This window comes from Maylandia zebra, linkage group LG20, assembly GCF_041146795.1.
Source record: "Maylandia zebra isolate NMK-2024a linkage group LG20, Mzebra_GT3a, whole genome shotgun sequence".
Classification (NCBI taxonomy): Eukaryota; Metazoa; Chordata; class Actinopteri; order Cichliformes; family Cichlidae; genus Maylandia; species Maylandia zebra.
In genome coordinates, this window is record NC_135186.1 from 17,097,401 (window position 1) to 17,125,138 (window position 27,738).

General features: G+C 40.3%; 1 protein-coding gene across 1 annotated transcript; it reads left to right on the plus strand.

Annotated features, from left to right (window-relative positions):
* Positions 1–2,553: 2,553 nt before the first annotated feature.
* tbc1d22b (TBC1 domain family, member 22B) lies at positions 2,554–26,209 on the plus strand. The gene is made up of 14 exons (XM_004573457.3): positions 2,554–2,846; positions 6,868–6,924; positions 8,719–8,911; positions 9,023–9,188; positions 14,619–14,786; positions 17,133–17,203; positions 17,481–17,609; positions 17,700–17,765; positions 19,855–19,969; positions 20,139–20,245; positions 20,318–20,393; positions 20,491–20,618; positions 22,405–22,500; positions 23,934–26,209. Exons 1-14 carry the CDS (start codon positions 2,791–2,793, stop codon positions 24,060–24,062), a joined length of 1,557 nt encoding a protein of 518 aa, XP_004573514.3. The 5' UTR covers positions 2,554–2,790; the 3' UTR covers positions 24,063–26,209.
* Positions 26,210–27,738: the final 1,529 nt, after the last annotated feature.

Sequence of the window (27,738 nt, forward strand, 5' to 3'; positions counted from 1 at the left end):
GCTATCTGGTGTTGACAACACCACAGAATAAGCAGCATAAAAGGTTAATTCCCTTTTCTAACATTTACAGTAAATAAGGCAGTAGTTGAACTGGTTTCATTTTGAGAAAAGCTCTTTAACTGGAGCGGAAGATGTTTGCCCTCATGTGGACAGAGACTGTAAATGCAGCAACTGGGGGGAAAAGAGAAGTATTACTTAGCATAAATTAAGGGTCAACATTCAGAGGAAGCATTTTGATTTGCATGACAGTTTGTGGCTTGAAGAGCTTGCAGTAGCTACAGTAAACTGCTTGCCTCTGATCAGCCTGATGTACGTCTCTTTAGCAAAGGGTAGTGGTTTTGTTTCCATTTCCACATTCTTTAACTTTATGTCACAAAGTCATCTCATCAAGAGGTTAGCCACTGACACAAAATTGCTGATCTTTTAAATTCTAAGAGGATCACATTCATGCACAAGACAAAAGGTCTAACTGGACTTGTGCTTATATAGCACTTTGGTAGCAGAACGCTGCTGCAGGATTGCTCTCCCCCCGCTTAAGGACACCTACACCAGGAGATGCCGGACTAGAGCAGCGCAGATACTAAAGGACCCGTCCCATCCTGGCAACAAACTGTTCCAACTTCTGCAATCTGGTAGAAGGTTCCGCATCTTCCGGGCAAGGACAGAGAGACTCAAGAGGAGCTTCTATCCCCAAGCCATCCGTGCCCTAAACACACACACCCGCCCTCTCACATCATCTATAATTGACTGAGACAGGACTCTTCCAGACACTAAACCAAGGCACAATGTACATTTCAATTCCTTTAATTTTAAATATGTTTATATTGTCTATCCTGTAAAATAGTCAGATATCTATTCATATTAATGTACAGAATTCACCTGCTTGCTGCTACTACTGCACATTCACCCAGTGCATATACTATATATATATATATATATATATATATATATATATATATATATATAATGTTCTTCCTCTCCCCCCCCCCCCCCAATTTTTGCACATGTCGAGGAGCGTGTCAGGCTACATTTCACTGTGTGTTATACTTGTATAACTATACATGTGACAAATAATAAAGAACCTTGAAGAACCTTGAAGAACCTTGGTTATTCTTTTGGTCACTCAAAGAACTTCCTTTGAGTGCTCAAATGAGGGATTTGTTCACGCACATTCATACAAGACTTCTATGCCCAAGTGCTTTATAACAGACGCACTCACGCTCCGATGGATAGTAAGGATAGATCTTTCATATGTTATGGCTTGTTTTGGTCAGCCACCTATTCCACATGGGCACATGAGCCTTGTAAGCCATCCGGGAGGGGCTCAGAGTAGAATGAAAGGAGCAGTTGAGGTGGTTCGGGCATCTCACAAGGATACCTTCTGGGCACCTCCTGGGTGGCCACCAGAGGGAGGCCCCAGGGCCGACCCAGGAGACGTCGGAGAGATTATATCTCTTGGCTGGCCTGGGAACGCCTTGCTGTTCCCCTGGACAAGCTGGATGAGGTGGCTGGGGAGAGGGAGGTCTTCTCTGCTTCTCTGCTTAGGCTGCTGCGCCCACGACCAAGCCCCAGATAAGCGGAAGAAGATGGATGGATGGATGGATGGATGGATGGATGGTAGGTTTACCCAAAACACGCTTTATGAACCTTCCTCCACTGAATGATCAAAAGCAGATAAAATATCAAAGGCACCAGTGCTTGTTTCTGTTAGACTTGTGTGATAAACTTGTGTGAAATCTCTGGCTATAGAAAAAATGATTCTAAACAACAACAAGATTTTGGTTTTAGGTTGTGACAGTTATACTTGGCCTAAAAACTCCCTGAAAAGCCTTGAGTTGGTCCAACATGCTACAGCAAAGAGTATTGACTGGGACTAGAAAGAGTCCAGAATCGCATTTAAAATTCTGCTCCTCACATTCACGGCCTTGAATAATCAGGCCCCATCTTATCTTAAAGACTTCATAGCACGGTATCACTCCAATACAGCGCTTGACTTTCAGACTGCAGGCTTACTTCCAAGGATATTTAAAAGTAGACCGAGAGACAGAGCCTTCAGGAACCAGCTTCTAGTTTGGATTTGGGATACAGACACTCTCTCTGCCTTCAAGATTAGGCTTAAAACATTCTTTATTGATAAAGCATATACTTAGTATTGGCTCAGGTTACTTTAGCCCTTGGGGGCTTCACATGATACACTGGGTGTTTCTTCTTCACCCACCTTTTATCACTTACTATGTGTTTATACAACCACACTGCATTTAATCATTATTTTACTATTCATCTCTGGCTCTCTGCCACAGTGTGTATACCCATCTGCTGACTTGAGTGGTCAAACCAAACACATCACAATGCAGCCGTCAACAGAGGCTGGAGTCCTAAGAAAGACTTTGCATTAGAATGGTGTTTGAGGTCTACACCAAACCTTCCCCTGCCAGCATTCAGTGTCAAGAATCACCTCTTTGTGCCTGTTTATCCACGAGTATCACTGACCGTCGCTCTACCGCGAGCTCGTCCGATTGGCTGTTTTTGCTGCACCTGTTAGAGTCTGGCACCAATCACGCGCTTCTGTCGGTGCGCCCCAAGATGGCGGCTTACAGTGTGCTGTAGTGTACATCATCACACTGGAAAGCGAATATTACTATCACTCGACCGTTTAAACTCATGAGGAGGCCGAGCAGAGAGAGCCGAGCGGGGCCGAGCTGTCGCCAGTGAAACGCGGAAGCGGTTGCCGCATGGTTTCTTCACGAGAGCAGCCGGTTTCGGTGTCGGTCTGACGGGGGTTATCTGAGTATGGCCACCGACAACAGGATCAATTTTTGGAGGAGAAACGCAAAGGTTCCTGGAAGGTAGGTCCTCTTTTCTTCATAAAGTAGCACTACATTTCTTAGTGAGTTTCAAACAGGCACTGTTGAAATATTGTCCTTAACAAAGACACACATTAATAATACTCTTTTCTATTGATAATACTCGTAACTAACAGATCTGTGTGGAAACACAAGCGCACAAATCGACTCGTTCGCTGGATTTCACGCATGAGCCGCTTCCAGTGTCTTATTCGAGTGTGTGTTGTTATAACAGCTCCCAGCTCAGAGGCAGACCCCCATCTCTTTCTTCTCTGCGGTTTCTAACGATCACACTGGAGGTGGCAGCTGTCTGTCAACCGCCATATGCTTTCTCAGTCTATGCTGAGAGGTGCCGGTGACAGTACAGTAAAACGATCAAAAACATCAGGGAGGAAGAATGCACTGTCTGAACCACTAACACAGCACTAATATCTTATTTTGTCATCTCAGTGGGTTTTCTTGGAGGAGTTAAATGAAACGCATCCTCGTTTTATGGCAGCATTACTTGGGGAGGACACAGTAAAGACATTACTGTTTACAAATGAAATGTGTATATAGTAAATATTATGTTACAAGAGTGGGGAGAAGCATAATTTTAATAAAGTGCACAGTAGAAAGCCTTTGTGTTCAAAGTGTCTTGTAAAAAGATATTTAAAAAGTTTCTACAAACTGCACTGCCCCCCAAAAAAGAATAAATAAAAAAAAGTACATCTTTCAGACACTGACTAAGCACACAAGAAAAAATGCAGAGCCCTTCTATCCACCTGTTGGGGGCATTTTGGTGATGGTCATTGCAAACAGAAACTATAGGAGGGAAACATTGCACTTTGGGAATGCTGATTTCATCCTGTAGTGAAAACATGTTAATAACATGCTAATAGAGGGGGGGGGGGGGGAAGCGAATGGGTTTGTAAGCTGTTCATTCTTAACAATTTTATAACTGTGTAGTGAATAGTTACCAAGTGTTTGCAGACCAGTTGGTGTCATCCATGGAGCAGTCTGCTAGTGATCACAAGGAGGTATTTGATGCAGTGATGTATACCTTTTGGGAGCAGTTTTGGCTAGCAACTGGAGAATAGTAATTTTTCCCTAGTAACTGGTGGTTGCCAGGCAGTCACCCGCTGATATGTAGGTAAGGCCCAATCACACAAGTCTAACTTCATTTGATAAGAGTGAATATCTGATGAAATTATATATAATGCCTGTCAGGGTGAAAACTTTACTATTTAAGCACCTAAACTGGAGAGTTATTGACATTATACTGTGTCTGTATTTGTATTTCATTGTGAGATATTTATGCCGGTATAATGTTCTGAGTGTGCATACTTAAATATTCACCTGAATATAGAATGCATCTGCTGTAATATTGGGTACATTTTGATAATTCTGGAATCATTGAAAATACCATATTTTGGCATACTTAACAAACACTAGTGTTTGTTTTTTTGGATGCAGCCTATGCCAAGACACATTGAAACTGTTCTGATGGCAGGTCGGGACCGAACTCTTTATTGAGGCACTTTTTTATCTTTAATTTGTTACCCATGTGTGCATTATTTTGTCTATAAAGTACTGCAAGACAACAGAAAAATAACAGAACTTTTTTTTTTGCTCTGCTGCAAACTTCATTTGGAGTTTGTTTATTAGTCTCTAAGCTGAGTATAATGGGAGACACATACTTGAGCTAGGCTAGTCCCAGCATGCAGAGCTTACGCAATAGACATCATGGGCATGGCTAATAAAGGGTATACTCCCTGCTTTGTTTTGTTTTATTTTACTTTTTCCTGTGCGCAGGTGGAAGCTAAAAATCCCTCACGCCTCACTGATAAGACAAGACGCTTCTTCATGTTTATGCGTTTGTATCTTTATTGACCTCTGTGTTTTTTTATGACTATCAAGACTGATAATCTGATTAAATGTCCTTTCCTGGTACCATCTAACTGCAAGAGAGTGGAGCAGAGAAAAGAAGTGGGTGGAGGTGGGCGGTCAGCCTGTTTTAGAAATCTGAGAAGACGGGATCTCCAAGGAGAGGGCGGTGCTGTCTTTGTCACACACAGTGATCTGGGGTGGGTGGATCGTTAGAAACACAAACATATGTTTGAACAGGAAGGCTAACAGCTAGTCTTGCTGCCTGTCCTTGAGCTGCTCCTGATAAAACAAGTGTGAGGCTGGTAAACAAGACACTCTGGCACTGCCAGATAATCAGCAGGCTCAGTTCTCAGCCTTAGGCTTGAAAAGCTGCAGTTTGATAAACTTCATATTATTTGCAGCCCTGTGATATTCTCACAAAACCCACTCCGTTACTTAGAATAATTGGGTTATTATGACAAATGAATAATATTATGAAAAACTACAGAAAATAGATTTTTTTTAAGTATTATCATAATATTTTCATGTCTGAATCTCTAAATGGCCCATATCATAGAGAGCCCTCTTTAACAGAGACCTTAGTCTTTGTCACTGTGACTTTGACCAAAAGCTGACATCTCGAAGTTGATGAGCTAATGCACCACAAGACTTCATGCAGTGCCAATACTGCCAGATAAGAACGGGAAACTGAGGTTACAATTTGCATGGGCTCACCAAAATTGGACAATAGAAGAATTGAAAACTGTTGTCTTGTCTGATGAGTGTCCATTTTTTTCTGCAGCATTTGGATGGTAGGGTCAGAATTTGATAATATCAAACCTTCTGCCTTGTATCAACAGTTCAGACTGTTGGTGGTGGTGGTATAACAGTGTGGAGGAAATTTTCTGCGCGAACTTTGGGTCCTTCATACTGACTGAGCATTATTTGAACACCACATACTACTCAACCATTCTTGCTGACCAAGTTCATACATTTATGGCCACTGTGTGCACATCTTCTGATGGCTGATTCCAGCAGGATAATTCACAGTGTCACCAAACTCAAATATTCTCAGACTTTTTGACCACAACAATTTTGCTATATCCATGTCGCCTACACATGCAACAGAGCACCTTTAAGGACAGGTTGAGTAGGTTCAGCCTGGTACTAGCAACATGTAACTAATGAAGTTGAAGGGGCCAAAAAAAAGGAAACGCAAAATGGGCAGCTATCACTGTTTTTCCGCTGAGTAAAGACTTTAATAGAATGCAAATAAAATTTTGGTAATAGGCATTTTTGGCAATTGTAGATCCTATCCTACCACTCCAGACTATCTTTGCTTTAGTTCACCAGAGATTTGGAAAGAAGCTGAGTATTAAGATTCTCAAATCCGCTGAACATACTGCACACCACAGGGTGGTAAAGAACACAGGCGCTCTGCAAGCTGTCCACTTCTTCTGTTCAGTGCATGCTTAAAACAAGCTCATTTTGTGAAATAGGGATATTTCATATAAGGCATTGACTAAGTCATGTGGAAGGGAAGGCAGCATGTAGAACAGTATTTGTTGGGTCTGTGATTTACCAACTGGGATTTTAGCATTGCAGGATCATTAAAGAAATGCTCAGATAGTTCCCAGATTTGAAATTCATTTTTAGGGATGTCCCAAACATCAAATGGATGTCATTATGCACTCAACAGGAAATTACAACTGTGTTTGCTGCCAGTACAGATCTTCTAGCCGGGCTACAGCCTGCCTATATGTTTGGGGTGTAACAATTCTCCAGTGCAGGGTTCAGTTCATAGGCTTTATGTTGGCCCACCTTTTTCTTTAAACACTTATAAAGCATATAAAGCATATCCTTTCCCATATACACATTTTTGATAGTCATACAATCTGTTTCCAGATGTTGCTTCTCCTCTGTGACTTCTCCCTCTTTGCTGTGTAATTAATTAACTAATTTTAAAGAAACTGAGCAACTTACTCAAACTAAGAAAGGTGAGTTCAGAAGAGCAACACATCAGAGGCCAGGACATATGTCTGCCAACATTCCTGTGAACAGTTATTAATTAACATCTTCTAAGTTCATCTTTGATTGTTCGCTCAGTCAGACACTCGAGAGCTGCGTGTGTTTTTTGGTGAAGAGATGACGGCATTTTACATGTTATCTTCCACAGTGTGCAACCGGTTTATGGAGCTCAGCATCCACCTCTTGATCCCCGATTGCGACGCACGTAAGTGCAGTAGGCTGCATGGTGCCGCGTCATCCCAGTTAATCCATTTTAACTTTTAATCTCAGTGTAACATGTATTTCGTAGCTGTTTCTTGCCGCAAGTGCTTGAATACAGTGCTATGAAAAAATATTTGCCCCCTTCCTAATTTCTTATAGTTTTGCATATTTGTCACACATGTTTCAGCTCCTCAGATTTTTAATATTAGACAAAGATAATGTCAAATAAATAAATACAAAAGACAGTTTGTGTTTTTATTTATTTCATTTATTAAAGGGGAAATTTTTTCTAAACCTACCTGGTCCTTTGTGAAAGAGTAAATACCAGACTTAAATAAAAGTTACCTGATGACTGAGAAAGTACTATTGTAATACCGAGAGAAGCTGCTTAGTGTACTAAACGGCTGTTTAGGGCTTTTCTCTGTTCACTGGACAGAGAAAAGTGGACAAGGAGACTTGGTGGTGCAATGAGGAAGTACGGAAAAGTATTCAAATGTTGGCAAAGAAAAGGTGGAATAGTGAAGGAGATGAAGAAAATGGACAAGTATGCTGGTAGGCTAGGCATACAGTGAAGTGACAGGTAGCAAAGAAATACTGATTTCTGTGTGAGGTTGGACACTAAGGCCAGAAAAGTCGACTTGTGTTTATTGGCTGGGCAGAGAGATTGAGCTGGAAAGGATGTGCAGCAGGTTGGGTTTATTAAGGATAGAATGGAAATGTACTTACAAATGAAGAGAATGTCTTGAGAAGAAGGAAGGAGTTCTTTGAAGAGCTGAAGAATGAGGACAGTGCAAAAGAGGAAGACAGATTGAGGACAGCTAGTGACTGATTCACTAGTTTCACTAGTGTCTTTGTGGAACGAGAGGAACTATAGAACTACATGAGGAAGTCAGGGGTGGCAGAGAAGTAAGTGAAGGTGGTGGGGGACATGTGTAAGTATAGCAAGACAGTGGGGAGGTGTGTGGTAGGAGTGATAGATGGGTTCAAGGTGGGGTTGCGAATACAGCAGGAATCAGCTTTGAGACACTTTTTGTTTGCAATAGTGATGGACAGACTGACAGATGAAGTCAGGAAAGAGTTTCCATGGACTGTGATGTTTGGAGATGACGTTGATCTGTAGTGAGAGTAGGGATCCGATGGAAGAAAGGCTGGAGAGATGGAGGTATGCACTAGAAAGGTAAAACAATGAAAGTTAGTAGCAGCAAGTGAATGAGAAACAGAATTGTTGCAAAGAGTAGGTTGTGAAGGTAGTGTAGTTTAAATATCTTGGGATGGGGCACAAAAGCGGTCAAGAAGAGAGTGTCGGGTGATTTGTGCCAGAAGGTTGCAAGTTAGAGCAAATGGGAAGATTTACAAGATGTTAGTGAGACCTCCTATGATGGTCTACAGTTTGGAGATAGTGAAACTTTTCATTGGGAGTGATCAGAACACAAGACGTAAGTATGAGAAATGAACCAAACTAAGAAATCGGAGAGGGGCCGGATACCTTTTCCACAGCACTGTATGTGTGGACTGCATGCACCAGTCCTGTGCAAGTGTGGCCAAATGTTTGCACTGGATTTTTTTCATCATCTCCTAAACCCCCCAAATGTTTTCAGTCTTAGACTGAAGAAGTCACTTGGATGAGTGACAAAACATTTCTCCCACTGAAAACTCTACGTCTAGATGAACAGAATTGACTTTTAAGGGATCTCCTTAATGATTGAACATGCATCAAGACATCATCTCCTAAAGTTGTTTTTTGGTTGGTTTCTTTCTCTTTTCTGCTTGTTTGATATTTCAATCTGTCTCCCTGCAGGTATCCCAAAGACACAAAGCCCAAGTTCAACAATATCAAGACCAAAAAAGCCTCCAGCTTTCATGAGTTTGCCCGCAGCACCAACGATGCTTGGGATATTGATGATGAGGAGGATGAAGAATTCCTTGGCACCTTCAACCCAGCTGTATCTATACCACCAGGCCTGCACACTACGTCATCCATACAGAACCAAGTAGCTACAAGATTTGATTTTTTGTCAGTCAGCAGTAAAGAAAATGAACTAGTGTGAAAAGAAAAGAGACATTCTAGTGTGTCTTTTGATTTGATATTATTTTCATCTCAGCAGCATCAAGCAGGTGACACAGAAAGTGCAGTTTCACACAGATTGGCACCACCCACGACAGAAGGTCCAAACCTTCAGGATGTGCAGGAGGAGGACACGGAGTACGAGCAAGCCAATGGCAAGGTTGTCAAGTCTAGCAGCGATGCACACCTTAACACATCTTCAGGTATGTGGTTAATATGCTGCAGCTTTAAGATCTACAGAGCAGATTATCAGGTGATTCATAGTGAAGCTAATTACAGATTTTCACAGGTGGGATTTAAGACTGCAGTTAGGGCTGGTGGGATTATAGCAAGGCCTTTAGGATGTGTCTGATGTTCGATGATATCGTCACAATTGAGTAATGCAGACGACAGAGGACTGTATACCACTTATTTATCTTACTGCTGTACAATTAATGTCTTTAGGTTTTCTTTATGTTCAAAAAATAGAACTAGAAATACTAAAATAAAGATGTATACAGGATTAGTATTACAGAGAGAGCACATGTTATTTAATAATTATCTGATCACCTCTGTGTCTCATAAGGCACATTCACACAGAATAAGTGAAATCAGTTTCTACTTCATTGATAATCTTATCCTAACCAGTGTTTCTTTCTGTGACTAGCTCTACTTGTGATGTACCAGCCCCCCAGATTTCAATCCAGTTATGTTGTTGTGATGAAATTATATAATTTATAATAAGCATTAATTAACAGTTGCAAATTCCTGTTCAGCGTCTTTACCATTAATATCTCTAAGTGCTTTCTTTTAAGAGCCTATGAGGGAAGTACAGTGTTTAATTACCGTTAGTGTGCCTGGATTTAAGTTGTAAAATCTCTTGCAACCCCTCGATATTAGGGTTGATTTTAAACAGTTTGTCATGTGTGAATTCAATAATTAACAAGATCGAGTACAGGGAAAATTTATGCAAAACTTCACAACACTTTTTACAGAACGCCAGGTTACAGTGAGGCAAAAAAGTATTTAGTCAGCCACCGATTGTGCAAGTTCCCCCACCTAAAATGATGACAGAGGTCAGTAATTTGCACCAGAGGTACACTTCAACTGTGAGAGACAGAATGTGGAAAAAAAATCCATGAATCCACATGGTAGGATTTGTAAAGAATTTATTCGTAAATCAGGGTGGAAAATAAGTATTTGGTCAATAACAAAAATACAACTCAATACTTCGTAACATAACCTTTGTTGGCAATAACAGAGGTCAAACGTTTACTATAGGTCTTTACCAGGTTTGCACACACAGTAGCTGGTATTTTGGCCCATTCCTCCATGCAGATCTTCTCGAGAGCAGTGATGTTTTGGGGCTGTCGCCGAGCAACACGGACTTTCAACTCCCGCCACAGATTTTCTATGGGGTTGAGGTCTGGAGACTGGCTAGGCCACTCCAGGACTTTCAAATGCTTCTTACGGAGCCACTCCTTTGTTGCCCGGGCGGTGTGTTTTGGATCATTGTCATGTTGGAAGACCCAGCCTCGTTTCATCTTCAAAGTTCTCACTGATGGAAGGAGTTTTTGGCTCAAAATCTCACGATACATGGCCCCATTCATTCTGTCCTTAACACGGATCAGTCGTCCTGTCCCCTTGGCAGAAAAACAGCCCCATAGCATGATGTTTCCACCCCCATGCTTCACAGTAGGTATGGTGTTCTTGGGATGCAACTCAGTATTCTTCTTCCTCCAAACACGACGAGTTGAGTTTATACCAAAAAGTTCTACTTTGGTTTCATCTGACCACATGACATTCTCCCAATCCTCTGCTGTATCATCCATGTGCTCTCTGGCAAACTTCAGACGGGCCTGGACATGCACTGGCTTCAGCAGCGGAACACGTCTGGCACCGCGGGATTTGATTCCCTGCCGTTGTAGTGTGTTACTGATAGTGACCTTTGTTACTTTGGTCCCAGCTCTCTGCAGCTCATTCACCAGGTCCCCCCATGTGGTTCTGGGATCTTTGCTCACCGTTCTCATGATCATTTTGACCCCACGGGATGAGATCTTGCGTGGAGCCCCAGATCGAGGGAGATTATCAGTGGTCTTGTGTCTTCCATTTTCTGATGATTGCTCCCACAGTTGATTTTTTTCACACCAAGCTGCTTGCCTATTGTAGATTCACTCTTCCCAGTCTGGTGCAGGTCTACAATACTTTTCCTGGTGTCCTTCGAAAGCTCTTTGGTCTTGGCCATGGCGGAGTTTGGAGTCTGACTGTTTGCGGCTGTGGACAGGTGTCTTTTATACAGATGATGAGTTCAAACAGGTGCCATTCATACAGGTAACGAGTGGGGGACAGAAAAACTTCTTACAGAAGACGTTACAGGTCTGTGAGAGCGAGAGATTTTCCTTGTTTGAGGTGACCAAATACTTATTTTCCACCCTAATTTACGAATAAATTCTTTACAAATCCTACCATGTGAATTCATGGATTTTTTTTTCACATTCTGTCTCTCACAGTTGAAGTGTACCTCTGGTGCAAATTACTGACCTCTGTCATCATTTTAAGTGGGGGAACTTGCACAATCGGTGGCTGACTAAATACTTTTTTGCCCCACTGTATATGTACCCAACCTAAGTACCTTATTTATCAAAAATGCTTGGGGGAACATTTTATTCTTACAATACTGAGATAAGATGGACCTATGCAGCATAAAATGTCAGTCCCTCTTCTTCAGACTTCTTCAGACAGAGTCCAAAATATTTTGGGAGTCAGTCTGCCAAAAGAATATCCTTTCATTATCCACCTTTAAGAAAACCAAAGTTTAATGGAGGCCTTTAATTCAGTAGATTTGTCAGTTTCACCAAACAGCGTACAGCAGGAATCCCTGTGAGTCACTCAGGCTGTAGACTGCTCCAAACACTCAGTTTCAGACTATTTTTTCTGCTATTGTCTCTGTTTAATATCACTGAGATTATCTTACATGTTCACCTTGGACAAACAGATCTGATTGTCAGCACAGAAGTCCCACCCAACCGCTTTTCAAACAAGTTTGGATTGGCACTCAGTCAGAAGACTGTTGTCTCAAAGGGTAGGGGGAAGAGAACTGAAATAGCTGAAAGAACTGATGGGCTGCACCAAGGACCCGTTTTTGATAAACAAGGATTATTTTGAACTGTGAGTCTGAACTAATAGAATAAAGACTAAAAATATGGATTGGAAAATAAGCATAAGAAATCCCCTTTCATAGCTTAAGTTATGAAATAACTGTCATCAAGTTCGACACTAGAAATTAATAAGAAAAGTTTCTTTTTCTTTTTGAAGTTCTGCACATGAATGAAAAGAACTCCCATCTGCAAATGTCTTATATGTGACAGGATGAAAGATCAAAGCCAGATGTAATTGTAGGACTGTGTGAATAATGAAAAATTATACATGGTAAACAGGTTTCATTAATCCTCAATTAGCTTTACCCTCAGCTTTATGAGCAGGATCACTGTTTCAAATCTAGTGGCTTTTCATATGATGAATAGTCAGCTGAATCTTTATTCATAAGTCATCTAGTTTCTGAATATTCACATTGTTGACTGGTCTCCCACTAGCCTTTCTTAGACTACGTCCACACTAGCCCGGATAGATTTGAAAACGGCGTTTTGGTCTGAAAACGCTCTGCGTCCACACTAGCGTTTTCAGTCGTTTTCACAGAGTTGTGCGTCCACATTGAAAGGCCAAGAACGCTTACATTCCAGTCCTGCACATGTGCAAAAGTGAGTGAGAATTAAGGAATTTGAAGAAAAGCTATCTGGAGCATGTACAAACTGATATTAATCTTTTTTAGGGCTGTCAAAATTTAGAGCAATCAAAACAACTGCTGTATAATGCACTCCCCAATCCTTGTTAAATTGGTCACATGACTGCATCACATGACTAAAATGCGTCATCGTTTTAGAAAGTCTGCGTTTTCGAGAGTCCACACTGCGACGGGGCAGCTCCATTTTGAAATGTATGCGTTTTCAAGGGCGTTTTCAAAACGCTGCGTTTTTCCTTGGTGAAAGCGCTGTCTCAGTGTGGACGGGAGGACAAACCGGAGAGAAAACGATGTGTTTTCAAACGAAAACCCATTAGTGTGGATGTAGCCTTAGCCAGTAGTAGGGCTGCCACGATTAGTCGACTAGTCACGATTACGTCGACTATCAAAATCGTCGACGACTGATTTAATAGTCGACGCGTCGTTTGAAGCTTTGTAAGATCCCAAAAGACGCAGGAATAAGTAGTAGGATTTAAGAGTGTAATAACGGACTGAAACAGAAGATGGCGGCACTGCATGTACAAGGATGCCAGCTGCTGTTAAACCCTGAAGAAGAAGAAGCTGCGTCCCAGAGTTCATAGCGTGGCCCTGCTCAGTTTTCAACAATGGCGGCAGCTAGTTAGTTTTAGTATTACGCTTATTATTCTTTCTGGGTCACAAAATAAACGTTTAAGATATTCTCAGGCGAGAATGTAGCTGTGTAAACCTCAAATATCTGCTCAGTTTATCAAGACATATTTTCAAAAGCGCTCCGACGTTTTCGGAGACGTCTGTTACCCACCAGCTCAATAGCTAACGGGTTCAAGGCTCACTAGAGCCCGTGAGAACACCGGACTCCCGGCAAATCGTTTTCAAACCCACCGCCGTCTTTCGCTACTCAGGTTAAACATGATATATGAGTCACTTAGATAACTTAAAAATGTTATTGTTTGGCTTTTTTTTAGTATTTTATTTGTTCCTGAATGAATCGGTTTGGCTGAGATTAAAGTTACAGTTTTTACACAGCTGAATAAACCTCAAGCAGACAGCTGATTATCAGAAGTGTGAGATGCTCGAGAATATACTCTGGTGTCCTGTTATATTTTAGATAGCAAGGAGCAGACGGCTGAGTTTATTAAACTTCACTGAAACAATCTGCAAATTTCATTAAAATTTAATGAATTTTAATCTTGCCTTTATTTTTAGCTAGCACATACCTTAAACACTTAAGCTAATGATAGTTATATTAAGAGCAGATGCATGCTGGTGCAATAAGCTGTATGTTTTATGTCCAATGAATGCATGATCTGATTAGTCGACTAATCGCAAAAATAATCGGTGACTAGTCGACTATCAAAATAATCGTTTGTAGCCAGTAGTCAACACTTCAGCTAATTTAATCCTATTAAACTGCCTTTATGTGTTTACAAAGTCACAACACTGACTGTCTTCCACCTACAATCCAGTTTTGAGATCCCTTCCCAGGCACCTTAGCCCCCACTCACATCAGGTGAGGTCACATGATAGGGTGAGGCAAGGTCTCCCAATGGTTTCACCCGAAACCTCTGCTGGTAATGACCTGTGCCTTTTTTGGTGAGGCACAGGATCAATAGTAGGTCAACAACTCCCACCAAGGAATAAATACCTGACCACAGAAATAAATATGGCAACAAAGTAAGAAAATAATTGCATAGCTTAAGGAGATTGTTGTAAAGTAATATGCATCTCTTTAGCTTTACTTGTTTAATTTAAGATTAATTGCATTTGAAAAATATTTGAACCTTTTTATTGTTCCTTTAATATCGTGGCTCTTGCTTGTTTTCATTCTCCATTGTAAAGTTGCCTCTTGTTTTTAATCCGTGTGCTCCTTATGCAGTTCGCTCCACACTGCAGAAGCAGCAGTCTCTCCCAGTTCGTCCCATCATCCCACTGGTGGCTCGCATCTCGGACCAGAATGCATCAGGGGCACCACCGATGACAGTGCGGGAGAAAAGCCGGCTTGACAAATTCAGGCAGCTACTGGCTAGTCCCAACACTGACCTAGGTACAGCAACAGAAGCAGCTTTTCCCTTATATTGGGATGTGCTAAAGGACTGATCGTTGCAGGAAGGCCGTGCCTTTTGTTGAATCAGAAGATAGCTACCTAATAATTTACAGTACCATACACCAGTAAGGAAACAGATTATTGACATGCAAGTATAATATGCAGGCATCCTGAATAGAAATTCTGTTTTTTTATGTATAAAACAGATTCTAAGATTATTTCAATACAACAATATGAACAAAAAATGTGACGTATTACACTGTGTCATTTTTTTTTTTACAAAAACTGAGCCAAAAAGTAGACGCAGTGTGTGGAAAAACGAAGTACAGCCCATGATTTAGTAGCTTGTAGAAGTACTTTTAGCAGCAATCAATCAGTAATCAATCAGCTATATCTGACACTTCTCATATTGCTGACTGAGCAACTTTGGCCCACTCTTCTTTACAACAAGGTTGAGGTCTGGACTTTGAAAAAGGAAATGATCAGCGTGTTGCAATGGCCCATTTATCCATTATGTTGTAAATTAACTGGTCAGGGAAGTTTCAGTTTCAACCTTGGGGTTAATTTGCTGAGATTGGAAGTTGTCTTGAATGTTTTCCACTTGCGAGTGATCATTCTTGCTGTAGAATGATGGACTTCGATAGTTTGGAAATGGCCTTATAACCCTTCCCAGACTGATAAGCAGCAGCAATTGCACCTCTAAGATCAGTGCCGATGTCTTTTCTGTGTGATTGGAACAAGCAAACTGTCAAAACTTCTGCTTTTATAGAGGTGCTCACACTTGCTGAAAATCAATAAATTAGGATCATTTGATTTGATTAATTTGACATTTTTGTGGTCTAATTGAGAGGTCTGTGAAGGTTCTCAGTCATCCAGGTCATCGGAGTCTAAGTACCTTGGAAAGAAGGGTGTCTGGACTTCTTTAAGGTTCCTTCTCATCCGAGAAGCTTCTTCAGTTCTTCAGTTCTTCAGCGCAATTGGTGGAGAGTTCCGGATTTTACACCCGTTTTCACACCTTAGCTCATGTGATTATGATAGGGGGTCCATGACCCTCTCGGGGACACTCCCATAGGGCTTAAAATCTGGGACTGTCCACCGTTTGACCTTAGAACTGAAGAAGCTTCTCAAATGAGAGGTGAAATGTCTTCAAGCTACTTAAAGAAGTCCAGACGCTTTTCTTTCCAAGCTCCGTAGACTCTACTTACAAGAGTCTATGTAAGCCTTTATATATTTCTATATGTTTTTGGTAGAGCAGAGAAATTTCTTTCATTACCCATACAAGATCCAAAATTTACAAATTAACTATAATCCTCAATGCAGCTCAAAGGAAAGGTCAGTGATCTCTTAAATGTAATTCAAATAAACATTGCCCATGAAGACATCTATGTAACAACTTAAATGATAAGCAATTCAAATTCAGCTTTTAAAAAGTAATTGCTGGATGTTGATTTTGTAAACACTGAGGACATAGAGAGGACATTGTTCAGCTTGTAATTTTGTTAACTATCACTAGATGAAAACAACCAGGATCTGGGTATTTACACACAGTGTGAGCTCCAGTTGATTCACCCGTGTTCAAATAAAATGGAAACTCTGGCTGCACAGTAAGCCTGATTTTAACTCAAATGTGTAGTGTGAGTTAACATGTCATACATATTTAATAAAATTGGCACAGTATCTCACCAGCTTTTAAGAGGAACTGCTGGCGTGCTGTAACTGTTGCACTGCTAAAAATCTTTAGGCTGTAGCTAGGAACATTGTAAGACTGGTCCTCAAAGATTTCTGAAATGAAATATCTGTGAGTTAGATCGCACTTTGAAAGAACTGCACTTCACAATGCCTCTCGTGTGCTGAGACTTTCTTCTAAAAGACTTTGGTTGTGTTTGTGCTTTAGAAGTTAGATTTTTCTGTAGACGTGTATTTTTCAGGTTGTAGCCATTTTCTTTTAATGTCTTTTCTGTCATCAGTGCTCAACATGATAATGATTTCACTTATCGTACTGGAATGTCAAGCTAAAGAATAGACTGCAAAACTTTATGAGCTTGTCACCAGAAAGAAATGGATCCAGAATATGTGGTACGGGTTTGTCTGAAAGAACCCACACAGCCTTCAGTTTAATAAACATGTTAACACAAGTAATGAAGGACTTGGATGAGATTTTTTCACCAAAAGAACTCTCTTTTGTAAAGCTGAACATCACATTTTTTCTATTAAACTGATTTTACAGCTTTATTTTTCTATTGCATGGGTGACTCGTCACTAGTTGTGTAGGTTGTGCTGATCTCTGCTCTGGTTTCTATGTAGCATTGACAGTGCTTGTTTCTATCTTGCTCTGTGCTGTTACAGAAGAACTCCGCAAGCACAGCTGGTCAGGCATACCAAGAGAAGTCCGGCCAATCACATGGAGACTTCTTTCTGTAAGGCTGTGACCTTCAGTTTTGCAAAAGCACATTTTTCTCAGCATTTAATAATCCAAAGCATTCTGTCTCAATAGCTCAATTTTTTTTATTCTTTTTGTTTGATTCGTAAAAATTTTCAGATAATGCTAAAAGCTTTATCTTTACAGCGGCACATATCTCAAGTGTTCTCTCGTCTTATCTAATGGTCAGCCTGTTCTGTTCCTCTGAAATTGTTCGGCTAATCAAAAAAGGGTTGTTTTTTTCTGTATCTTAACCTTTCTAATGGCTCGTTCAGGGCTACCTGCCAGCCAACAAGGAACGCAGAGAACTGGTGTTGAAAAGGAAGCGAGAGGAATATTTCAGGTTCATAGAGCAGTATTACCACTCCAGAACAGACGAGCACTATAAAGACACATACAGACAGGTGATGCTGCAGCTGAAATACAAAAAAAGAGATGTAGTTTATGTATGTAAAAGATCCATGACCTAACATGTCAACATTTGTTCCTGTCAGATCCACATTGACATTCCAAGAACAAATCCTCTGATTCCCTTGTTTCAGCAGCCTGCAGTACAAGAGGTAAGATTACTGAAAAGCAGCTCCAATATCTCAGTTGTTTCTCCAAAGTACACGTGTCTCGTTTTCTATGTTCATGATGAGCGTCGGAATACCGACATTATTTTAATGTTTGGTTGGTTCGTTTCTCCAGTTTAGAGTGAACCAGGGACTTGTTTTTGTTTTGGAGATAGTGGCTCTAGCTAATTCTTGGTTCAGTTCAGCGTTTCCACTATTACAAAATGTTTAAGTGGTACATCACAACAGATTGTCCTATGTTGAGATTATATTAATAGCTAAGCCCCTAGTATGAGTTACTGCTTTTATAAGACATGTAATGTGAGGCTTTGCTTTGTTGCTGGCATCATTGGAAGTTCTGGATTTTTTGTTTTCTTTCAATTTTATCCTCCCACTGATTTCATTTGTGTCCTCTCAAAGTTGACATTAGTTTGTCAGAAACCCACCTACTCTCGCCAGTGGTTAACTCGCCTTTCATTGTCATGGCAGATATTGAATTTTATTGGCATTATGGTCTCTGGTCACAATAACAATATGTTGCACATTCCACTTTGAATTCCTTATGAATATGTTATTAAAAATGTTTAAAGTCTTGCTCTTATGGAGAAACAGGCAGGGTCTCCTGGCTGGCTGCACAGGGACTATGTATACTATACAAGATTTTATTTTATTTTTTTTATTCTATTAGTGCAGATCAGCAGGGAACATAGCAACTGGTCAATCTTTTTTACAAAGTCAGATTCTGCATGGAGAAAAATGTTTTCTGGAGGAAGATAAATCCATGAAGGGAACTCACCTTTTGAGAAGTCATATTTTACTTTACTGAAAAACTAATTTGGGATAATGAAGTTTTTCATTGTCTTTATTTGTGTGTGCTGATATACAGCATATCATCTTAATTTGCTCAAAAAGTTAACATTCCAGCTTTGTTCTGTGGCTGGACTCATTGTGAAAAGCATTGACAACACTGTAAGTGATACAGGGTTGTATAGTGTGGTGTATTTGCCTGTCATTGAGGAAGAAGCTTCATCAGATTAGTACACTCCAGAGGAAGTTAGTTGTTAAAAAGGAAATGCACTGAGCCCAGCCTGTTCCTCAAAGGAAGTGATTTTTAGTGGCTTTGCAAAACAACCAAGATATTACACATGACAATAATTATTTCTGAATATTCAGGACAAACATGTATTTGCATTAATGGTAAAATGTACAGCCTCTGTCAACTCTTAAGGATTTACATACGTTCGTGTTCCTTTTAAATACCTCCAAACTTGACATCCGAGAAAGAATCTAAGTCTCGCCCAGCACTCAACCGTTACTGATCCCGATCTCAACATAATGTTACAGCCTACTGATATCCAGAGCCTTCATCTACACTAAATGCCACGCCACAAAGAAGCTCCTTTGGTAAGCCTTGCCAGAGTAATGGCTGAGACTTTCCCCAAGGTCTTCATAATCCTCCACCAAGGATGTGTTGGTTAGGTCTCAAGTCCAAGATAGCAGAACACATCCCGAGGGAAGCCTTCCTGTCCTTCCTTTTCCTTACTTGGTTTGCCAGAACCTGAACTCTTTGAGACCAGTTGACAACCTCCTCTGTAAACTCCCTGAGCTCTTCAGTTTTTTGTCCTTACAGCTGCTCAAATCTCATGACAACACCTGTCAAATAAAAATATTTTGCTTTTCTTTATGTTTGTGATACTGTTCATATTGTACATTGAAATGCTGTCACATAATATTGTGAAATTAGGGTTAGAAAATAAAAGTCTTTCTTGGGGTACTTTTGACCACCAGTGTACATGTACTTTATCAGTAGTTAATGTGCTGTAGGATAGTCTTATTAACACAGTTAGTTTCAAGAATATTGCCCACACTACCCAGGTATAAGGATTAGACATACCAGTCATGTTGTGGCACCTCAGTTAATGTACACAACAGTTTCAACAGTCTGTAAAACACACTTCAAAGCATTCATGCTATTTTTTACAGACGCTTATATGTGTCTACAGACATAAGACTGAAAATGTGGACAGGAATCAAAAGAAAAAAAGACTTCCACGCTGGAGCTGAACATTAGCAGTAATTCTCCTTGTTTCCTCAGATTTTTGAGCGAATTCTCTTTATCTGGGCCATCCGTCACCCAGCCAGCGGTTACGTTCAAGGAATCAACGATCTGGTCACACCTTTTTTTGTTGTCTTCCTGTCAGAGTTTGTCAGTAAGTTACACGTTGAATCGGGGGGAAAAAAACATTTGGTTTGTTCTTTTTCTAGTTAGGTTATATATTGAATGACAACAATTTTAAATTTCTTCATCAAAGCTCAGCTCACATCAGAGAAGACTTGATATGAGTCATCAGTCTCAGTCAGTGTTATTTGTTTTTCCAGCGGAGGATATGGAGAACTTTGACGTAGCAGCACTACCTCTGGAAACTCAGAGAAATATTGAAGCTGACAGTTTCTGGTGCATGAGCAAGCTGCTGGATGGAATACAGGTCAGGACACAATCTCAATCAGTGCTAATTTAAAACTAGTAAGCAACTTTATTGAAATGTATTTCTTTTCAGGACAACTACACCTTTGCTCAGCCTGGAATTCAGAACAAAGTGAAAGCTTTAGAGGAGCTAGTCAGCAGGATAGATGGTACGTGGACAAGCTTATGCTTAGGGAAACCTGTTTCCACAAGCTAACAGCAGGAGACCCAGTTTTAACAGGTGTGTGTATCTGTGTCTGTTGCCAGAGGACATTCACAATCATTTCAAGAGGTATGAAGTGGAGTACCTGCAGTTTGCTTTCCGGTGGATGAACAATCTTCTGATGAGGGAGTTACCACTCCGCTGCACTATCCGTCTCTGGGACACCTACCAGGTAAGGCAGGGTGTCCACCATTATCTGAGCTTTTATGAGCAATGAACACGAGTCACAGCTGTCTCAGACAATTTGCTGCTGTTTCAGTCAGTGTGTCTGCATCTGTAGTGCAGCTTATTTTATGCTCTGTGGGTCAAGATGAAGAAATTTCATGAAATCTTGTGATGTGCATCTGAGATCTCTGATGGCCCCATTATACTTACCACACTGGTCACTTTGCGTGTCACTGGTGACATCATCACATGGCTATATCCCTTTATGCTGACCGTTACAGCACAGGTACTCGCTGCAGTATTCTCCTGAATGATAAGTGTCACAACTCAAACAAATCCTGCACATCAGTGCTGGTGTAGGAGAAGTTGTCAAAACGGGACGCAAATGAATTGCTTTGAAAAGTTTTTTTTTTTTTTTAAAGTCATATTTTCAAACTGTTGCATCATCTCCTCTGTATAATCTATAAATCTCTGAGCATCTGTGTCATAATCACAGTAACAATCGACACAATCCTCCTGTCTTCATTTAGCACGCCAGGTTACAAAAATCTTGAGTGCATCACCAACAGAAATGACAGATTCCAATTTGCCTGGCATGAGACAGTGGGTATAATGGGGCCCTGATAGACTGTAAAACTATTCAAGCTCATTAGTCCAACATGTGTGGCATTATACATCTTATAATTACAAAATGGGTATAGGACTGTTACAAAAGAAAATACCTGAAAGGTGATTTTACACATTCACATTTTTTACCAGATTAGATGCCACATACTAAATTGTTATAGCCACTACCAGTTTTATTAATGTACCAGTTTTGGCTTTTAATCAAAAGTTTTGATGGTGAGGTTAATTTTGCACACTGCACTCCCCTCCAGAAGTGAGCAGCAAGTCAGCATGGATCACATGAACATTAATTGAGGATGCAGAGAGTTACAAGGACTTGTGTGGTTCCAGGCACCTTTATTGTTCCATTGGTGATAAACAGTACACTGATGACAACAATGGAAATCTGTTATCCTACAAAGTAGTTAATGCACTTATGACTGGTGGAGAATAGTTCAAATAAAGACAGCATACTCTCTTTTGGAAATCATGTTAGAAAACTGGACATGATAGCCAAGGGGTGGATGTGACTAAGAATCCAAGAGACACTGCACACTCAAAATGAATCACCAAAGTAGTCATACATCAAAGCATTCTTATATTTTACACCAAATGATGATTTAATAAATTAACCCCGTGACATCTTAAACAAGACTTGAAACTAGCGATAGAACTTGTAAGTCTCCTTCCTCCTCCTCATCCCCAACCGGTCACAGCAGATGGATGCCCCTCCATGAGACTGGTTCTTCCTGTTAGCAGGGAGTTTTTCCTTCACACAGGAGGTTGTCTGATTGTTGGGGGTTTCCCTGTATTATTGTAGGGTCTTTACCTTACAATATTAAGTGAATTGAGTGTGACTGTTTTGGTGATTTGAGGCTATACATATAAAACTGAATTGAATAAACCCCTCAGAAATGTGTTCATTGAGGTCGAAGATAAAGTGAAAAGTAACATTTTTCCCTCACAGAATTCTGTACAAGGACTCTTCTTTTGGCAGTCAAAGGAGTTGCCTCTTTCTGAACATTAGAAAGAATGCCGTTTTCAATCACTCACAATAATTTAACCTTTGTGTATGTCAGTGGTTGCAATATTTGGTCTGTTACACAATATTTGTAAGTCATTAGACAAATCTTTTCTTGATTGAAGCTGATTTGTATAATTGGCTACCATTATTCTGTTTTCCACAGGCTGAAGCAGAGGGTTTTTCCCGCTTCCACTTGTACGTCTGTGCTGCTTTCCTCATTAAGTGGCGCAAAGAAATCCTGTCCATGGTTGACTTTCAGGTACATTTGTCTATGTCATCCAGTCACGGCAGAGAAACTAATATGACCCATTTAAGGCAGACTGGCGGACAAGGGCGGAGTCTTCTGAGTTAAAATTAATCAACTTTACTTTGTAAAAGTTTAAATCACATCATTTGTAGTTCTTCTTCAATTTTGATGCTGGTCTAACTTGTTTTCGATCAATCATAAGATAGCCACTTCCTGCATCATATCCTGCTTTTATGTGTATTTTACTCTTAATGGTAGCATAATTTATTACCAAATAAATCTGCTGCAATTGGTAAGACTTGAAACTAGTGACTAAGATGATGAACTAGAGCACAGGTGTCGAACTCCAGGCCTCGAGGGCTGGTATCCTGCAGGTTTTAGATGTGTCCTTGATCCAACACAGCTGATTTAAATGGCTAAATGACCTCCTCAACATGTCTTGAAGTTCTCCAGAAGCCTGGTAATGAACTAATCATTTCATTCAGGTATGTTGACCCACGGTGATATCTAAAACCTGCAGGACACCGGCCCTCGAGGCCTGGATTTCGACACCCCTGAACTAGAGCAAGGGGGCAGTAGGTTTAAATACTGTAATTTGATTTCCTTTTCTTTCATCCTTCTAAACATCAACATGTCAGTGTAATCATTTATTTACGGAGCCCCGCAGGGGACATGGGAGAAAAAAAAATTAAGTTTGTTTTGCGAGTTTATTTTGCGAGATCTCGCAAAGGTTTTAGCCGCATTCTTCGGAGGCCGTCAGCTCGAAGCCGACCGGGAGGTCGAGGCACAATGTGCCGGGAAAGCGGTGTTCCTCCTGGCTATAGTAGGTCTCGACCTCCCGTTAGCTTCGAGATAGTGGGTGTCAGATCTCCGAAAACGTCGGAGCACTTTTGCAAATATGTGATGTCTTGTAAACCGAGCAGGTATCTGACGTTTACACAACTACATTCACGCCTCAAAATATCTTAATAGTGTATTTTGTGACCCAGAAAGAGTAATATTACAACTAAGTAGCTGCCGCCATTGTTGGAATTCAACTTTTGCGAGATCCCGAGTTTGTTTTGCAAGATCTTGCAATAGTTTTGCGAGATCCCAAGTTTGTTTTGCGAGATCTCGCAAAAGTTTTGTGAGATCCCAAGTTTGTTTTGCGAGATCTCGCAAAAGTTTTGTGAGATCCCGAGTTTGTTTGTTTGTTTGTTGTTTGTTTCGCAAAAGTCCGTCTTAATTTTTTTTTCTCCCATGTCCCCTGCGGGGCTCCGTATTTATTTGATCACCAGAAAATAAAAGTGTTGCTTGTAGTTTTGTAGTAGGTTTACCAACCAAGTATGCATGTACATCTGCTAAGTTTTATATGCTAACCCATATGTTATGTTTGACAATGAAAGGCTTTGTATCTCCAACTTTCAAAACACTGAGTGTCTTAAGGACTCTCTCTTGCTCTTTAGGGTCTCCTCATGCTACTGCAGAACCTTCCTACAATCCACTGGGGGAATGAAGAAGTCGGTCTCCTCCTGGCTGAAGCTTACAGGCTCAAATACATGTTTGCAGATGCTCCCAGCCACTACAAGAGATAAGCCCAATGCTTCCGCACCAGGGAAAATGCTGCATTTTGACTTTTAAAAATCAATTTAAACCTTGAGTGGGCAACTTCGGTGTCTGTGATGCACATCAGGTGCTGTCTCTGAGGTAACGTAAAAGAGACTGACGGGATGTTATGTCAGTGATATCAACTTTATCCTGTGAAAATGAAGTCCAGTGAATATTAAGTGGATTTGGGGCTTACATTGCACACAGCTCAGTGAATATGGGACTATTTTGCAGGCAGTGTTGCACTGCAACGGTGGACTGTGACAGTATAAAAAACAACTCGACTATGCCACTCTGGTTTACTTATACTGTTTTTGGTCATCTCTTATGTTCACTGTAAGCGTGAAAGAAGACACTGTAATATAGTGGGATGATGAATGTTTGTGAGATCATCCTTTTAGTGAGAAATGGTATCTAAAGATTATATTTTTTGCATTTTTTGTTTTACAAGGGACAATATTGGGTATAAAGCAGGCAACTGGAATACAAAGCTTAGTTTTACATTGTCTGGCTGTCAGTCCCCTTTCTTTGTTAAATAGATGCTTTTTGGTTTAACCAAAATCGCTCTGTACGATCAGCATCTTTAAAGCCGCGACTGATAATCTGGGTTGTAATTAGTAAGTATTACCTATGAGTAGCAAATAGAAGGTATTGTATTTCATTTTTTAGGTTGTGTTTGGGGTGTAAAGCAAAAAGACTGATTTGGTATCAATATCACTTTTAATTTCTAAATCACTGTGAAGAACGGAGGTATAGTTTGGAAATAACAACAACTGTAAAGTTAGAGTTTTATTTAAAAATCTAAACTTAGCACTGTTCAGATCTTTCCTGAACCTGAACTGTGCTAAATTAATTCAGTAGCTGCTTAAAATTGTAGTAAAGTTTATACAATTGTGATCCAGTTTTTGATGAAGATTGCAGATTGACACACTGCATCAACACTCAAAAGTCAGCCAGCTTGTCAGTTTTGGCCTGAGGGTGGAGGTTTTACCCGAAGTGTTTCAAGAGATACCTGTCAGTGTAAAATCTGTGCATAATTACAAGTGATGAAAAACATTCATTAACATCAGTTATACAGAATATTTACAATCAGTATGTTTTAATTGGAGGAAATGCCTGTGTTGGTATTGAAAGTCATTATGCTATCTGAATGCAGCTCCACATCCCTGACAATACCCTATAGAGCATTGGTAAGGTACACATACAGTGTAACGCTTTCCTGACATGCTCCATGAAACTTTATTTGTGCAACAGTGTTTTTCTTCTTTCTTTTTTCTTCTTTCTTTTTTTTTTTTAAATATGATTGTGTGCGTTACAACTCATCTACCTTCATTGCCAGTGATAATAATAGTGCAACATATGTTTGAAAGGTATGACAACACTCTTATACTTTGTGCATCTAATAGAAAGAAAATCAATCTAAGTTGGGTCATCTGCTTCACTCTTTAACCTGATTCATTCTGGACCAAAGTCTCTGTTGGAAAGTTGTGACGCCCAGCAGATGGATGCCACCGTCATCACCATAGATCACAGCAGACTGAATGGAGCAACATTGTTCACGAGTCTTAATCCATTTCGACTATAACTGGAGTTCTGAGCTACTTAATGGCATTTTATTCAGTGAAGTGCTACTGAAGACATGATGGTGAAATAGATTCTCCTTTATTTATGAAGGAACACCAGTCTTGTCCACTATTTATCAGTCATCAGATTTCCATAATCAATCTTCATCTACCACCTTGAATGTTTTTTGGAGTTTTACAGTATGCGTGTAGCCTTAAAGTCACTTTCATTCATTCAGGTGAGCCGCATGATTGTCATTACTGTGACTCCATTCTGGGTTTTGTGTTTGTTTGTTTGTTTGTTTGTTTGTTTGTTTGTTTGTTTGTTTGTTTTAATTTAAAGGTCATTCTGTTAAAAAATGTGATGTTAATAACTAAAGACTAACAAAATGTTTTTTTTCCATGCAGCTACAACAACAAATCCAATCTTTATTGGAACAGTACAGCCTGTTTTACAGAGTGCTTCACTAGTCAATGCTGGCTTCAGCCTTAAATGAAGACTTGTTAAATTATTACAGTCTCAGCTGTATATTCACCTTTTCTGATGATATTAAACAAACAACATGTGTGTACATGGATTGGGTTGATATATTATTTTATAGCACCATTTAAAGCACGCAATTCCAACGTGCTTCACATTTATGATGAAATCCATGTGAGGAAAAATTATACAAGCACATATAGTGATGTGAAAAAGTATTTGCTGTCTTCCTGGTTTGTTTGTTTTTTGGGGGGGGGCATTCAAAGTGGTTTTTGCTACAGCAGGTCATTCACCCAATCACACACACATTCATATAAACTTAACAAAAAAATTGTATATGAATGTAGTAAAAACCACTTTGACATAAAAATATTACATCATTTCATAAGAAGAACGTCATCCCAGCCATCATCAACTCAACTGTAATTGATGGAACCATGAATTCAAATTCAAATTTTTTATTTGTCACGTACACAGTCATACACAGTACGATATGTAGTGAAATGCTTGGACAACTGCTCGTGACCTAAAGAAAACAAAAAAGGAAAAGGCTATGAATAAGAAAGGAAATAAATATGAAAAATTAAAAAGGGTAAATTTAACTAGGAAGGAATAAAATATAAATTAAGGTTAAAAATGAAATAACTGTACAACACAAATTAGAATGAAGGGTAAATTTAACTGGGAAGAATAAGATAAAGATAAATATATAAATTAAAGTTGAAAATAAAATAACTGTACAACAAAATACACAATACACAATATAGAACTATATAAGAATGTATGAAGAAATCTAAATATAAATAAATATATACACAGTAACAGCAGCTGTACAAGTATTAACCGGAAATGAAGAATATAGTGACCAGTGTTGTGCAAAACCAAAGTCCAGAAAGTCCAGTGTGTGTGTGTGTAAGAACCATATGTGTGGGTCAGTACTGTGTGGTGGTGTGATTGAGAGACCGTATCGCCTGCGGGAAGAAGCTCCTCCTCAGTCTCTCTGTGTTGGTCTTCAGGGAGCGGAATCGCTTTCCTGACCTCAACAGAGAGAACAGTCTGTTGTTGGGATGGCTGAGGTCCTTCACGATCTTCCTGGCCTTGGTCCAGCACCGCCTGCTGTAGATTGAGTGCAGGTCAGGGAGCTCGGAGCGGATGGTGCGCTCAGCTGACCGCACAACCCTCTGTAGAGCTCGTCTGTCCTGCATGGTGCTGTTCCCGAACCAGGTTAAGATGTTTCCCGCCAGGATGCTCTCTATGGTGCACGAGTAAAAGTTCCTGAGCACCTTGGAGGGCAGTTGGAAGTCTCTCAAGCGTCTGAGGTGGTAGAGACGCTGTCGGGCCTTTTTCACCACGGTGTTGATGTGACAGGACCATGACAGGTCCTGCGTGATGTGAACTCCGAGGTATTTGAAGCTGTCCACTCTCTCCACTGGGCACTCGTTGATGACGGGGGTCTGGTAGTTCCTCTCCTGCTTAGTGCTGAAGTCCACTATCAGCTCCTTTGTCTTACTGACGTTTAGAAGGAGGTTGTTCCTCTGGCACCAGTTCTCCAGATTCCTAATCTCCTTCAGGTAGGCCGTCTCGTTGTTATCAGAGATCAGGCCCACCACGACGGTGTCG